Here is a 14316-nt window from a genome sequence, read left to right on the forward strand (position 1 = left end):
GCGATATACAGGGTATTGCTGATACGTTGGGTGAAACGTTTTCTACTTCATCCAGCAATATTATGTATTCAAGAAATTTTCAGGCTTATAAAGCCCAAAGTGAAAAACAATATTTAAACTTTCATTCCTCATATAATGACGAATATAATGTGCCATTCACCAGCATAGAACTACATACAGCGATCTCTCGCTCGGGGAATAGTGCTGTAGGCTTGGATAAAATCCACTACAGCAAGATTAAAAATTTGTCAAACAATTCCCTTTCTAATCTTCTGTGTCTGTTTAACAGAATATGGACAGAACATTATTTTCCTGACTCTTGGAGGCTATCTATAGTTATTCCCATTCCCAAGCCTGGTAAAGACCACAAGAATCCCTCTAATTACAGACCAATCTCTCTGACAAGTTGCCTGTGTAAACTCTTTGAGAGGATGGTAAACAGACGTCTGATGTATCTCTTAGAGAAAAATGAATACTTTTCACCACAACACAGTGGTTTTCGTAGGAACAGAAGTACCACTGATAACAGTAAATTTTGAAACATCTATTTGCGAAGCGTTTGTTAGACGACAGCACTTAGCGTCTGTGTTTTTTGAAATAGAGAAGGCCTATGATCGCTGTTGGTGATACGGGATACTACATGATCTGGACCAATTTGGATTGCGGGGTAACTTGCTGATTTTTATGAAAAACTTTTTAGAGAATTGAAGATTTTAAGTTAGGATGGGCAACACTTTATCTAGGTCTTTCACGCAATAAGAAGGTGTTCCTCAAGGCTCTATTTTGAGTATGACACTGTTCCTAATTATAATTAATAGCATAGCTAACTGTCTTCCTCCTAGTGTGAAACACTTTTTGTATGTGGATGACTTTCAGATCTCCTGCCAGTCTAGCAACATGAGTTTTATCGAGAGACAACTGCAAACCTTCCTAAATTGCATAGACCATTGGTCCAAGACCAATGGTTTTTGTTTTAACACGGAGAAGACTTCGTGCATCCACTTTTGCCGAAGGCGTGGTTTACAGTATGGTCCTGAAATTTACCTAAATGGGGTCAAAATTCCAATGGTGAATGAGGCAAAATTTTTGGGTGTTTTGTTCGACCATAAACTGACGTTTTTGCTGCACTTGCGCAATTTGAAGAGTAGATGTCTAAAAACTTTGAATTTTTTAAAGGTACTGTGCTGCTCATTTTGGGGAGCAGACAAATGTTTTATGCTCAGTATTTATAGGGCTTTTGTCTGCTCAAAGCTGGACTACGGGTGTGTTGTGTATGGCTCTGCGCAACAATTTACTCTTCGGATGCTGGATCCAATTTACCATCAAGCACTGCGTTTGTGCACTGGTGCATTTTGAACTTATTTTGTACAAAGTTTGTACGTGGATGCTTATGAGCTTCCACTATCTCTCAGGAGAGAATGTGAACACGTGCAAGCGTGAACACATGCTTTTATTTCAAGTGGAAGAAGACACAGCAGAAACAATAATTAAAGAAAGAAAGGCGAAATGTATTTGTTGCCGACTTTTGCCACCATATGTTGCGGAAATAGTTTAAAATCACTGCCATTACCTTCTGTTTTTACTAGTTATTCGAATAATGAGAATGGAGTTTACGACAATTTTTAATTTTTCACTCTGGGAAGTGGATTTACTACTACTACTACTACTACTACTACTACTACTAGTTATTCGAATAATGAGAATGGAGTTTATGACAATTTTTAATTTTTCACTCTGGGAAGTGGATTTACTACTACTACTACTACTACTACTACTACTACTACTAATAATAATAATAATAATAATAATAATAAGTATTACCTACTATAGTAGGTAATATACCGAGTATTACCTACTATACCCAACATAATAATAAAACAGACTATTGAAGAAAAACCACTTGAAACTAAAATTGGAGGTACCTTAGGAAGTTTGATTGCTAACTATGGTTCAGATTCTGAATAAGAAAAGCAAGAAGAGGATAAGATACCTGAAAAAGTTGAAAATAAAATACATGAAGTGCCAAAACAAGAAACTACAAAACCTGCTCAGCAACTGAAAAAAACTAGGCAGATGGCACCTTCTCGGAGGACAAATCAATTGAGGCATAGACCACAATATACTCTCTTAGAAAAACTTCTAGTTAATGAAATTAGGCATGAAAGAAATGTCATTATGCAGTGCGTGCACTACATTGTCAAGAACAATTTTTTTGACCCGACACATTGCTGATGTTTGCTTAAACAGCATTTTAAATATTTCATCTAAAATATATGATTAATATTGTTGTTCGATCATAATTATTAATTGTGATAACCAAAAATGAAAAATGTGTAAATAAAATATTTTATCATTTTTTGATAAAATATTTTATTTACACATTTTCAGCTTTCGTTTGCCAGGATGAAATCATGGCAGAACAAATTGAATCGAATTCATCTATTTTTACTGCAGAGCTGCAGGCTATTTATCTAGCTTTAAAGTATGTATTTAGGAAAGGTCATAGTTGTTGCGTGATTTACACTGACTCAGTTAGTTCCCTTCAGGCTTTGATTTCATGTGAACCTAGTTCCCACTACATAGTGATTAAAATTCGTAAATTGTTTTGCCATCTTCTTGCAAGGAATTTCTCTATAAAATTTTGTTGGGTCCCAGGCCATGTAGGTATAAGAGGAAATGAAGTAGCTGATGCAGCTGAAAAGTCAGCTAGTTTTTTACAGCATACAATGCATATTGAAGGAGACGATATGCATTGATAAGTTAGCTAGTAGTTAAATTAAGGAACGACTAGCGGCGAGATGGCAAAATATGTGGAATGCACAAGTCCACAATAAACTACATGAGATCAAACCTATGATAGAAAATTGCACACATAATAAATATTACGACAGGAGATCTGAGGTTATTTTTACTCGTCTGAGGATTGGACATACTCGGTTGACTCATCAATACCTTTTGAAAGATGAAGAGCAACCAGTATGCCAGTACTGCAACTGCTCTCTAAGTTTTAAACACATACTGCTCGATTGCTCTGCCTTTGAGAGCAGTCGTAGACAGCATTTTGGAAATGCAAATTTGAAAGAGATTCTGGGCCAGAGACCAAATCATTATAATGTATTGGACTTTTTAAAAGTCATTAATCTGTATAACGAAATTTAATTATTTATTCATATATTTATTTCATTTTATTTTATTTCATTTTTGCAAGTTGTTGTCTTTTTGTACTTACTATGTGTATATTTATTTTCGTTGTTGTTGTTTATTTATTTAGTTATTATTGTCATATGTTAGTTATTTATCATGTTTAAAATTTTTCAACCATTTGCCCTGGCGCAGCATAGCTTATACGGCTCTTGTGCCAAAAAACAAAAACCAACCAACCAACCGATTGTCAAGGTCTTATCGAACTGCTTATAGGAGCAGATGTTGCTGGCAAACTGATGACGGGAAGAATTTAGAGACTCGAATCGGGATTAACTGCTATTGAAACGAAACTGGGTTGGACAATCTTAGGACGTGCAAAGGAGCATTCCGTACCAACTGAAGACTTGATTGTCACTTCGATGTTAATTGGAAATTTGCGAATTCATTATTTTTGGGAATTAGANACTAATAATAATAATAATAATAATAATAATAAGTATTACCTACTATAGTAGGTAATATACCGAGTATTACCTACTATACCCAACATAATAATAAAACAGACTATTGAAGAAAAACCACTTGAAACTAAAATTGGAGGTACCTTAGGAAGTTTGATTGCTAACTATGGTTCAGATTCTGAATAAGAAAAGCAAGAAGAGGATAAGATACCTGAAAAAGTTGAAAATAAAATACATGAAGTGCCAAAACAAGAAACTACAAAACCTGCTCAGCAACTGAAAAAAACTAGGCAGATGGCACCTTCTCGGAGGACAAATCAATTGAGGCATAGACCACAATATACTCTCTTAGAAAAACTTCTAGTTAATGAAATTAGGCATGAAAGAAATGTCATTATGCAGTGCGTGCACTACATTGTCAAGAACAATTTTTTTGACCCGACACATTGCTGATGTTTGCTTAAACAGCATTTTAAATATTTCATCTAAAATATATGATTAATATTGTTGTTCGATCATAATTATTAATTGTGATAACCAAAAATGAAAAATGTGTAAATAAAATATTTTATCATTTTTTGATAAAATATTTTATTTACACATTTTCAGCTTTCGTTTGCCAGGATGAAATCATGGCAGAACAAATTGAATCGAATTCATCTATTTTTACTGCAGAGCTGCAGGCTATTTATCTAGCTTTAAAGTATGTATTTAGGAAAGGTCATAGTTGTTGCGTGATTTACACTGACTCAGTTAGTTCCCTTCAGGCTTTGATTTCATGTGAACCTAGTTCCCACTACATAGTGATTAAAATTCGTAAATTGTTTTGCCATCTTCTTGCAAGGAATTTCTCTATAAAATTTTGTTGGGTCCCAGGCCATGTAGGTATAAGAGGAAATGAAGTAGCTGATGCAGCTGAAAAGTCAGCTAGTTTTTTACAGCATACAATGCATATTGAAGGAGACGATATGCATTGATAAGTTAGCTAGTAGTTAAATTAAGGAACGACTAGCGGCGAGATGGCAAAATATGTGGAATGCACAAGTCCACAATAAACTACATGAGATCAAACCTATGATAGAAAATTGCACACATAATAAATATTACGACAGGAGATCTGAGGTTATTTTTACTCGTCTGAGGATTGGACATACTCGGTTGACTCATCAATACCTTTTGAAAGATGAAGAGCAACCAGTATGCCAGTACTGCAACTGCTCTCTAAGTTTTAAACACATACTGCTCGATTGCTCTGCCTTTGAGAGCAGTCGTAGACAGCATTTTGGAAATGCAAATTTGAAAGAGATTCTGGGCCAGAGACCAAATCATTATAATGTATTGGACTTTTTAAAAGTCATTAATCTGTATAACGAAATTTAATTATTTATTCATATATTTATTTCATTTTATTTTATTTCATTTTTGCAAGTTGTTGTCTTTTTGTACTTACTATGTGTATATTTATTTTCGTTGTTGTTGTTTATTTATTTAGTTATTATTGTCATATGTTAGTTATTTATCATGTTTAAAATTTTTCAACCATTTGCCCTGGCGCAGCATAGCTTATACGGCTCTTGTGCCAAAAAACAAAAACCAACCAACCAACCGATTGTCAAGGTCTTATCGAACTGCTTATAGGAGCAGATGTTGCTGGCAAACTGATGACGGGAAGAATTTAGAGACTCGAATCGGGATTAACTGCTATTGAAACGAAACTGGGTTGGACAATCTTAGGACGTGCAAAGGAGCATTCCGTACCAACTGAAGACTTGATTGTCACTTCGATGTTAATTGGAAATTTGCGAATTCATTATTTTTTGGAATTAGATATTCTTGGAATAAAGGACCCTGCTGAAAAACAATCAAAGGAGGAATTGGAACAAGCATATATCAAACATTTTGAAAAGACACTGAAGAGAGACAGTGATGGTCGGTATATTGTATCCTTGCCTTGGATAGAAGGTTGCCAAGCTCTACCAAATAATAAGGTTTTAGCCGAGTGAAGATTAAGATCAACAGTGTAGACTTTACAAAATAAGGGCCTGGTTGATGCCTATGAGAGAGTCTTTGAGCAATGGCTGGAAGATCAAATAATAGAAGAAGTGAAAAACGTTAAAGTGAAGGAGACCAACTGCCATTACCTTCCACATAGAGCTGTCATCAAAGAGCATTCCACGACGAAGATTCGTCCAGTCTTCGACGCTTTTGTTAAAGAAAGGGGCAATGTCTCCTTAAATAATATTTTAGCAAAAGGTCCTAACTACATTGAACTAATACGGAATAATAGCGGACATTCGAAAGGCTTTTTTGCAGATAGAAGTAAGTGAAGCGGATTGCAACTTTCTCAGATTCTTGTGGTGGGAGGGTGGCGACCCTGGGAAATTGAAAGTTTTCAGACATTGCAGGGTGGTGTTTGGAGTAAACTCGAGTCCTTTTCTCCTGGGAGCCAGTCTAAATTATCACTTAAACCATGTTCCAGATCATCTGCAAGAAACAGCTTTAAAACTTAAGAAATTGATGTATGTTGATAACTGCATTATGAGTTGTCAGTCCAAGGAGGAGCTGATGGATTTTATAAGGCAGTCTAGAGAAATCATGCGTTTAGCATGCTTTGATTTAAGAGGTTAGGTATACAATGGTATACAAACAGAGACGTCACCAGTTTGCGACAGCGATGAAAGGATATTGGGAACTTTGGAAATCCAGTCTGATGAAATAGTCAGTGTGCTAGGATAGAATTGGAATGTTTCAGAGGACGTTTTATACTGTAATGCAAACTTTAGAGTACCTAACAATGAAATTTTAACAAAAAGAGTGGTTCTGTCATTAGCGAGTCAACTTTTTGATTCAATTGGATTCCTTTTTCCAGTGACGTTAATACAAAAACTTTTGATGCAAGAGTGTTGGAAGAGAAAGTTAGCTTGGGACACTCCATTACCGCAAGACTTAGAAAGAAGATTGTTAAGGTGGATAAAAGAATTAAAATTTTTGAAAGAGGTTAAAATTCCTAGAAGGATAGTAAATGACTTTAGTGCAGCTGTCCAATTTTCATTTTATGTATTTTGTGATGCGTCACAGTACTCTTATGCTGCTTGTATCTATCTCAGACAGCAAGATGCTTGCAACATAAAATGGCAGTTGATCCAAGCTCGTACTCGTGTTGCTCCTCTGAAGTTTATATTGATTTCTAGGCTTGAACTTTTAGCCTATTTATTAGGTGTCAGAATGATGAACTCTGTCAAAGGGGACTTTCCACTTGAATGAATCTCAACTCTTTATTGGACTGATTCCATGAATGTTTTATATTGGATCAAAAATCGGGAATGTTGGGTTATGTTTGTTATGAATACAGTAAATGAAATTAGATTTTTAAGTTGTCCAGATGACTGGAATCATGTGCCAGGGTATATAAACCTTGCAGACCTTTCATCATGGGGCTGTAATGCAAGAATTTTGGCTGAATCGCACTGGTGGGAGACACTTCAATTTCCAAGTTTACCAGTAGAAGAATGGCCTCGGCAGAAAGAAATGCCAGACATGGAGATAGTGAGCTCTGAAAGGAAAAAATCTGTCATTTCTTCACTGGATGTAGAGAAAGCAGAAAGGTTTTATGAGAATTATTCCACTTACTGGAAAATATTACGAATAACGGCTTGGATATACCGGTTTGTCTCAAATCTCAAGGGACAATCTGCTAGAATGTCTGGAGGGCTTACAGTAAAGGAAATAAGGTACACTGAATTAGTGTTATTGAAACTGTTTCAAAAAGAAGAATTTCCAAAGGGAATAAATAATCGTTTGCAAAACTCGATGGGGATGACCAAGGGCACGAAAATGATTTCTGTAGGAGATATCGTCTTGGTTGGGCATGACAACCAAAAACGACTTGATTGGCCTCTGGAGAAAGTTGTCGTGATCTATCCAAGTAAAGATGGATTGGTAAGAGTAGCCAAAATAAAAACACATGTTGGATTTCTCATCCATCCTGTTAGGAGATTGTACCCCTTGGAGATTTATTCGGGGGATGAAAAGCATGCTATGCAAGACGAATTTTGTGGCAAGACTGCAGACTCTGCTGAAAATGATCGCGAGAGGACCTGTGATCAGTCCCGAATGACCTCTGCCGCTGCAGGAAGTGATGTGGTGAAAAACTCATCTGAGAATTATCGAGTCTCAAAAAGGGGCAGACCCCTAACTTCGAATCAGTTAAATCTATAAACTGATTCGAACTCATTCAATTTATACTGTATGTGTTTTGTCGGAGTAAAGTTCAAAACACCATACACCAAGTTAAAATTCAAAACGATATATATATTAAAATAAACGTATGTACGGTTACAAAAGTTTACAAAACAAACATTTACAAAACATCAATCGTAACAAAGTTCAACACGTATCCACCATCACAGGTCCGTCGAAAAGACATCTTGCGACAAACTAACTCTAAAGTCATTTACAGTCTAACGAGACGAAACAATCTTCGGGGCCAGCTTAGGCAAACTAGGATCAACGTGAGTTCTATTCAAGCGTCCAAGGTGAACTGAACTTCCCACCACAACTCAATCCTTTTATAGGATTGAAGCAGAATTGGCTTCCACCAATCAGCTCTTAGCAGCTCTACAAGATGTCTGCCGATGGCGTGATGTCGCTCAAACAATGAGTGGTCGAGTCTTCAAAAGTGGTCTGATTGTTGTATCGTATGATCAACCGTCGCTCGTCGAACGACTGGAAAAGTGCAGGAAAACCATGCGCCAGACGATTTTTATTCCGACACCTCCACGGTCGAGGATTAAACTGAGCTTACTTAAGCCTGTTTGATTCCCTTCACAACACCAAACAACCTTACAAAAATCGTCTGATGTCGGACTGATTCACATATTCGGAACATCTGGGAATTTTACCCGACTACGCACAGAGATGCCTTTGTTACTGATGCCTAATAACCGCTTTCGTAAAGCTAGCGAAATCCGGTATGGGGTAAACCGTTTTGGGATTCACCCTCCAGTAAGTGTCCAGATGTTTTTCTTTTTTGGTCTAATATCGAAAATCGAGTTGTAATCCTTTAGCACGTCATCCAGCTTGGTCTGTGCCGACGTCGGGGGAAGCGGAGGAACTCCTTTTACTCTCCCGTCCCATCGTTTGCGATCGTGAAGCTGTCACAGGGATGGAGTTTGATCCAGTTTCCTGAATATCCCGTCGGAACCAAGTACTATTTCTACAGCGAAAGTTTGCTTCCGATACTCCCTGAGACTATTTGGTCCCAGTTAATTCTCCTGTCTTTAACCCTTATCTGGTAGCTTTCTTCACGTCCTCGCTTTTCTACATCAGGCCATTCCCACCGGACATCCAATTTGTCATCCGGGAAAGACTTTTCCACGGGAACTGTATCCCCAATGTTATATTTCTTTGGCCGTGCTCTGAAGTTGTAATGCACTGCATACTCTTCTCGCTTTTTAGCCATATGCTTAGTTGCAATATCGTAAACCGCTTTGATCTGATCTATCTTTACATTTCCTACTTCTAACATACAGGTTGTTTTATACGTCAATACTGCGGTGAAATTGGTCCCCTGATCATAACAAGTCAGTTCAGGAAAACCCGTCCGTGTAAAGAATTGCAAAAATACCGAACAAGTGGCCATCACCGAAAGTGCTCTCATCCCTTCCACTTCTGACCAACGGGTGCATAATCTGATTATGCCAACTGCGTATCGATGACTGTTAGATGACAAGGGATCAATCAGTACAATCATGCCTAGGTTAACCACTTGAAACGGGGTTGAGAATCAAGTAAGTGGTGTAACTGGGATCCTATCTAGGACTAGATCAGGCACTTTTACTAGGCACCTATGACTATTCTGGCAGTACTTTCGGATATCGGTCGCCATTCTCGGCCAACAGAAGCTCTCGCGAACGTGACTTGCTAATTCCCGACTGCCCAACTGTTCATCGCACGGAGCTTTGTGTGCTAAATCTAACATTTCTGCTCTTCGTTCTTGGGGAACAACTACCTGCTTAATGGGTCTGCCGAACCAACTATCTTGCCGAAATAGTATTTTGTCCTCTACAGTTAACCCATCTTTCTTATGCTTAGCAGCCTCCCACATTCGGGAAAGTGACTCGTCCCGGACTTGAGCGTCTCGTAATTTTGTTCCTTACTCATTTTCGGTGCTATTTTCATTGCATCCCGCCTCTGAGAGAGGTTTCGGTTTCTTTCCCTGATGATTTCCGCTTCCATCTACCCTCAAACTCCTCACATGCCTTCCTCCCTTTTTCTTGAGTTTCTCCTTTCAGTCTATCAACATCCGGTAATCCTCCTCCGATAACAAGGCGTCCATGGTCTGGTGTAACTCGTCTGTTAAGGCGCACATCACCAGTTCTGACCTTTCCGACCTTGCGAAGTCTTCCTCCCACAACCCTATCGGGACCGATACTAACACCACATTGATCCGGTGACTGAAGGGACCAACCAATTGGACTCTCCCCTTCGTTTTTATTACCGAGGTAGGTACCAATGACTTCCTTATAACCGAAATTTCAGCTCCACAGTCAACTATGGCCGAAAGGAGCTTCCCATCGCATGCTAATTTGACTCTATTCGGCGCTTTTATGACCTTTGGTTGGTCATACGACGTTACCCTCGCTACCAAACGTCTATCGTCCTGAGATTTGTTACTAGTAGTCACGAGCCGCGCCTGTTTAGGCTCACTATGTGCCTTTCGTTTCGGACAGTTTCTCCTCCAATGGTCCGTTTCCTTGCAAACATAACAACCATTTTTGTGGGGTTGTTTATCTATAGACTGCGTCACGGGACTAGATTTTCCTTTCTTCTCTCTCCACGCGTTTCTTTGTTCGCTGTTTTTCTCGCTTTTGGTTGGGGATGTACTATTTGACGCCTCGTCAAACTTTTCTATAAATCTGGCCAATTCCGCAGGCTTGCTTCATCCCTTCCCTTCCTGCAATATCACATATTTCCTTGCGTCGTGAGGAAGGAGCATCTTTATATGGTCCGCTACTGTTAGCTCAACAAGACCTTCCAACGTCTCCACCTCTCTACTATCTACATAGTACTGATAAAGGTCTTTCAGGCACGACGCGAATTGCGGCCATGTTTCTCCCGAGTAGCGTTCTGCTCGCCTAAATTTCTTTAGATATTCCGCAGGTGAGAGTCTCAACTCTTCGAGAATAAACTCTTTTAAGGAAGGGTAATGTTTGACCTTATCCACTGACAACCTTGTCAGTGCCACTTTACATCTATTGGATAGCACGCTCAAAACTATTTGTTCCTGTAAATCTACCTGGGCCTCGTAGGTCTCTAAAACTACTTCGACCATACGAAACCAGGATGGTACTGCCTCCTCCTCTTCCGGCATTTTAGGCAGTGCCGCCTTTGCCCTACGAGCGTAATCGTCAAAATTTGCTTTGCCGATATTATCCTCTGCGTCTCGGGTCCCCTTTTGTAATCTATTTCACTCTAACTCAATTTCCGCCTTTCTGACCTCAGCTTCTGCTTTCCTCTCCTTAGATTCCGCTGTTTCCTGTTTGAGCTTCTGGAGTTCAAGCTGCATTCTCATCATTTCCAGATTCCCTTGCGAATCATTTCCTGTTCCGCCTGCCTTCTGTCCCTTGGTCAGCCCATCATTTTCTCAATCCCGTGTTTCTAAACCTAGCGGTTTTGCGCATCTAGGCATCTCTGTGCTAGCAAGTAAAATAAAGTTTTACCTGGGTCAATGATTGCCGGTGTTCTTCTGTCCTTATGTCCGTCGCAGATCAGCCTTTTTGATTCATAGTAATCCAAAGGTAATCTAAAAAGTAGTCCAAAGTAATACTGTAGTTATCCTGTCGAGACTGCGCCAGTAAAGTTTAAAACACCATACACCAAGTTAAAATTCAAAACGATATATATATTAAAATAAACGTATGTACAGTTACAAAAGTTCACAAAACAAACATTTACAAAACATCAATCGTAACAAAGTTCAACACGTATCCATCATCACAGGTCCGTCGAAAAGAAACTTTGTGATGAACTAACTCTAAAGTCATTTACAGTCTAACGAGACAAAACAATCTTCGGGGCCAGCTTAGGCGAACTAGGACCAACGTGAGTTTCCTTCAAGCATTTAAGGTGAACTGAACTTCCTGCCACAACTCAATCCCTATTATAGGATTGAAGCAGAATTGGCTTTCACCAATCAGAACTTAGCAGCTCTACAAGACGTCTGCCGATGGCGTGATGTCGCTCAACCAATGAGCGGTCGAGTCTTCAAAAGTGGTCTGATTGTCGTATCGTATGATCAATTGTTGCTCGTCGAACGACTGGAAAAGCGCGGGAAAACCATGCGCCAGACGATTTTTATCCTGACAGTCGGGTTTAAATTTAGATTTAAATTTGATTTGATTTTGACTGACAAAATCAAAGGTGGGAGGATGACTTATCCATCCTGCTAGATGGCGGGCGGTTTTAATGGTTTATTTATTGTTAATATTAAATGTTTAATAATATGATTGAAAAATCATTTTAATATTTAATGTTTAATAATATGATTGAAAAATCTTTTTACAAAATCGAAGATTGCATGTCAGGATGGGCAACACTTTATCTAGGCCTTTCACACAAGAAGAAGGTGTTTTTTTAGGTTGGATTTTGAGTGTGACTATGTTCCTAATTAAAATAAACAGCATAACTAGTTGTTTCTTTTCTAGTGTGAAACACTTCTTGTATTTGGATGAATTTCAGATCTCCATTCAGTCAAACAACATGAGTTTTATCGAGAGACAACTGCAAACTGTTAGGGTTAAGGTCTTTTATCATTAACTTTTAACGATAAGCCAATGATAATTCGTTTGCACAGCGCCGGATAGGATGACAAATTATACATACCAGCAATGTCTTCAAAATACTTTATTGAAGTTATTGTTAAGGACATAAATCACAAAGCAGATGACTGCACAGAGAAAAGAACAAGAAGTAAAAAAACGAAACCGAAACTAACAAAATGGGGATATTAATATTAAGTCACGGAACGAGATCTCGCACTCTTCTCGCGAGCACTATCGTTGAGGGATTGTTAATAAACACGGACGTCTAACACAAACTTTCCTTAACATAGAGACCTCGTGCATCCACTTTTGCTAAAGGCGTGGTATGCACCTTGATCCAGAAATTTATTTAAATGGGGATAAAATCCCAATGGTCAAGGAAGCTAAGTTTTTAGGTGTCATATTTGACAAAAACTGACTTTTTACAACATTTGCGCAACTTGAAGAGTGGAGGTTTAAAATCTTTGAACCTTTTAAACGTACTGTGATGCTCATCCTGGGGAGCAGACAAAGTTTTTGTGCTCAGGATTTATAGGGCCCTTGTTGCTTAAAGCTGGATTACGGATGCATTGTGTATGGCTCTGCACGAGAATGTACTCTTCGGATTCTGGATCTAATTCATCGTGAAGCTTTGCGTTTGTGCACTGGTGCATTTTGAACTTTCTCTGTTTAAAGTCTGTATGGGGATGCTTATGAGCCTGTATTTCTCAGGAGAGAACAGTTGTGTCTTTTTTAGTTCATTAAATAAAAATCTCAGAAAAAACTTTCAGCTGATTGTCCAGATACTCAGATGAAAAGATTATTTGCTGCTCGGACCAGTAGTGTCTCTACATTCAACATCAGAATGGAGAATGTAAGCAGCATGATTGACCTTAACACAAGCAACATCTTATATGTTGAGGTTAATAGTATTTCACCTTGGTCAACCCCAGCAATAGATGTTGATTTATGCTTAAAGCAGTTCTTAAAAGATACCATGCCAGATTATGTCTATACACAGCACTTCGCAGAAGTTCAACATTGTGACAGGAACATAATTTGAATATACACTGATGGATCTAAATTTGATAACTATGTTGGCTCAGTTTTTGTTTGCCAAAATGAAATTGTGGCAGAACAAATATCACTGAATTCTTCCATTTTTTCTGCAGAGTTGCAGGCTATTTATTTAGCTTTAAAATATAAATAGGAAAGGTCATTGTTGATTTTTCCTATTTATATATTTTAGGGCGTGATTTACACTGACTCAGTCAGTGCATTTCAGGCTCTGATCTCGTATGAACCTAGTTCTCACTTCATAGTTGTTAAAATCTGAAAAATAATTTGTTATCTTAGTACGAGAAATTTTTATGTAAAGTTCTGTTGGGTCCCATGCCACGTGGGTATAAGAGGTAATCAAGAAGCTGACACAGCTGCTAAGTCAGCAAGTCCTTCACAGCATATAATGCGTATTGAAGGAGGTGATTTGAAGCTAGTTGTTAACCCGTCGGCACGCGCGTGCTCCGTCAAACAGAAATTACGTGCGCTCGGTCAATTAGGCACCAAATTAAAAAATTAATTAATAAAAATTTTGCGTCGTAAAACGAGTATTTTTACTTTAATCCAGTTTTATGATATGTTTGTAGTCGAATTTAGTCAAAAAACTTTAATTTTGTTATAATTTTGTTGATGGTTTTAATTTTTTAATATTAGAAGGTAATTAGCATAAATTACAAAGTGTCGTGTTTCATCTTCGCTCCCGTTCAAGTTTATAGTCCTAGATACGCGCCGATGTTTGTTTTTACTTTTACTGGTGTTTCCGCTTTTATTTCACCCTCGTCCGTTTTGGTTACAGACGATGGGGAGACGGGCGTCACGTGATCGCTTACCTCACTTTTTACAACAGAAAT

At 38.2% G+C, this 14316-nt stretch overlaps 1 protein-coding gene and 2 pseudogenes across 1 annotated transcript; 2 read left to right on the forward strand and 1 right to left on the reverse strand.

Annotated features, from left to right (window-relative positions):
* Positions 1–5064: 5064 nt before the first annotated feature.
* LOC111614781 lies at positions 5065–6502 on the forward strand (annotated as a pseudogene).
* A 252-nt stretch (positions 6503–6754) lies between these two features.
* On the forward strand, positions 6755–14310 carry LOC111614780. Its single transcript, XM_023356145.1, has one exon. The coding sequence runs from the start codon at positions 6897–6899 to the stop codon at positions 7821–7823; it is 927 nt and encodes a 308-aa protein (XP_023211913.1). The 5' UTR covers positions 6755–6896; the 3' UTR covers positions 7824–14310.
* LOC111614784 lies at positions 8791–9711 on the reverse strand (annotated as a pseudogene).
* Positions 14311–14316: the final 6 nt, after the last annotated feature.

Source organism: Centruroides sculpturatus, unplaced genomic scaffold (genome assembly GCF_000671375.1).
Source record: "Centruroides sculpturatus isolate CEXI.00-Female unplaced genomic scaffold, Cexi_2.0 scaffold2245, whole genome shotgun sequence".
NCBI classification, from domain to species: Eukaryota; Metazoa; Arthropoda; class Arachnida; order Scorpiones; family Buthidae; genus Centruroides; species Centruroides sculpturatus.

What these genes read in the sequence shown, in the direction of transcription:
- LOC111614780 (XM_023356145.1), top strand. Translation starts at nt 6,897, where the DNA reads ATGAATGTTTTATATTGGATCAAAAATCGGGAATGTTGGGTTATGTTT.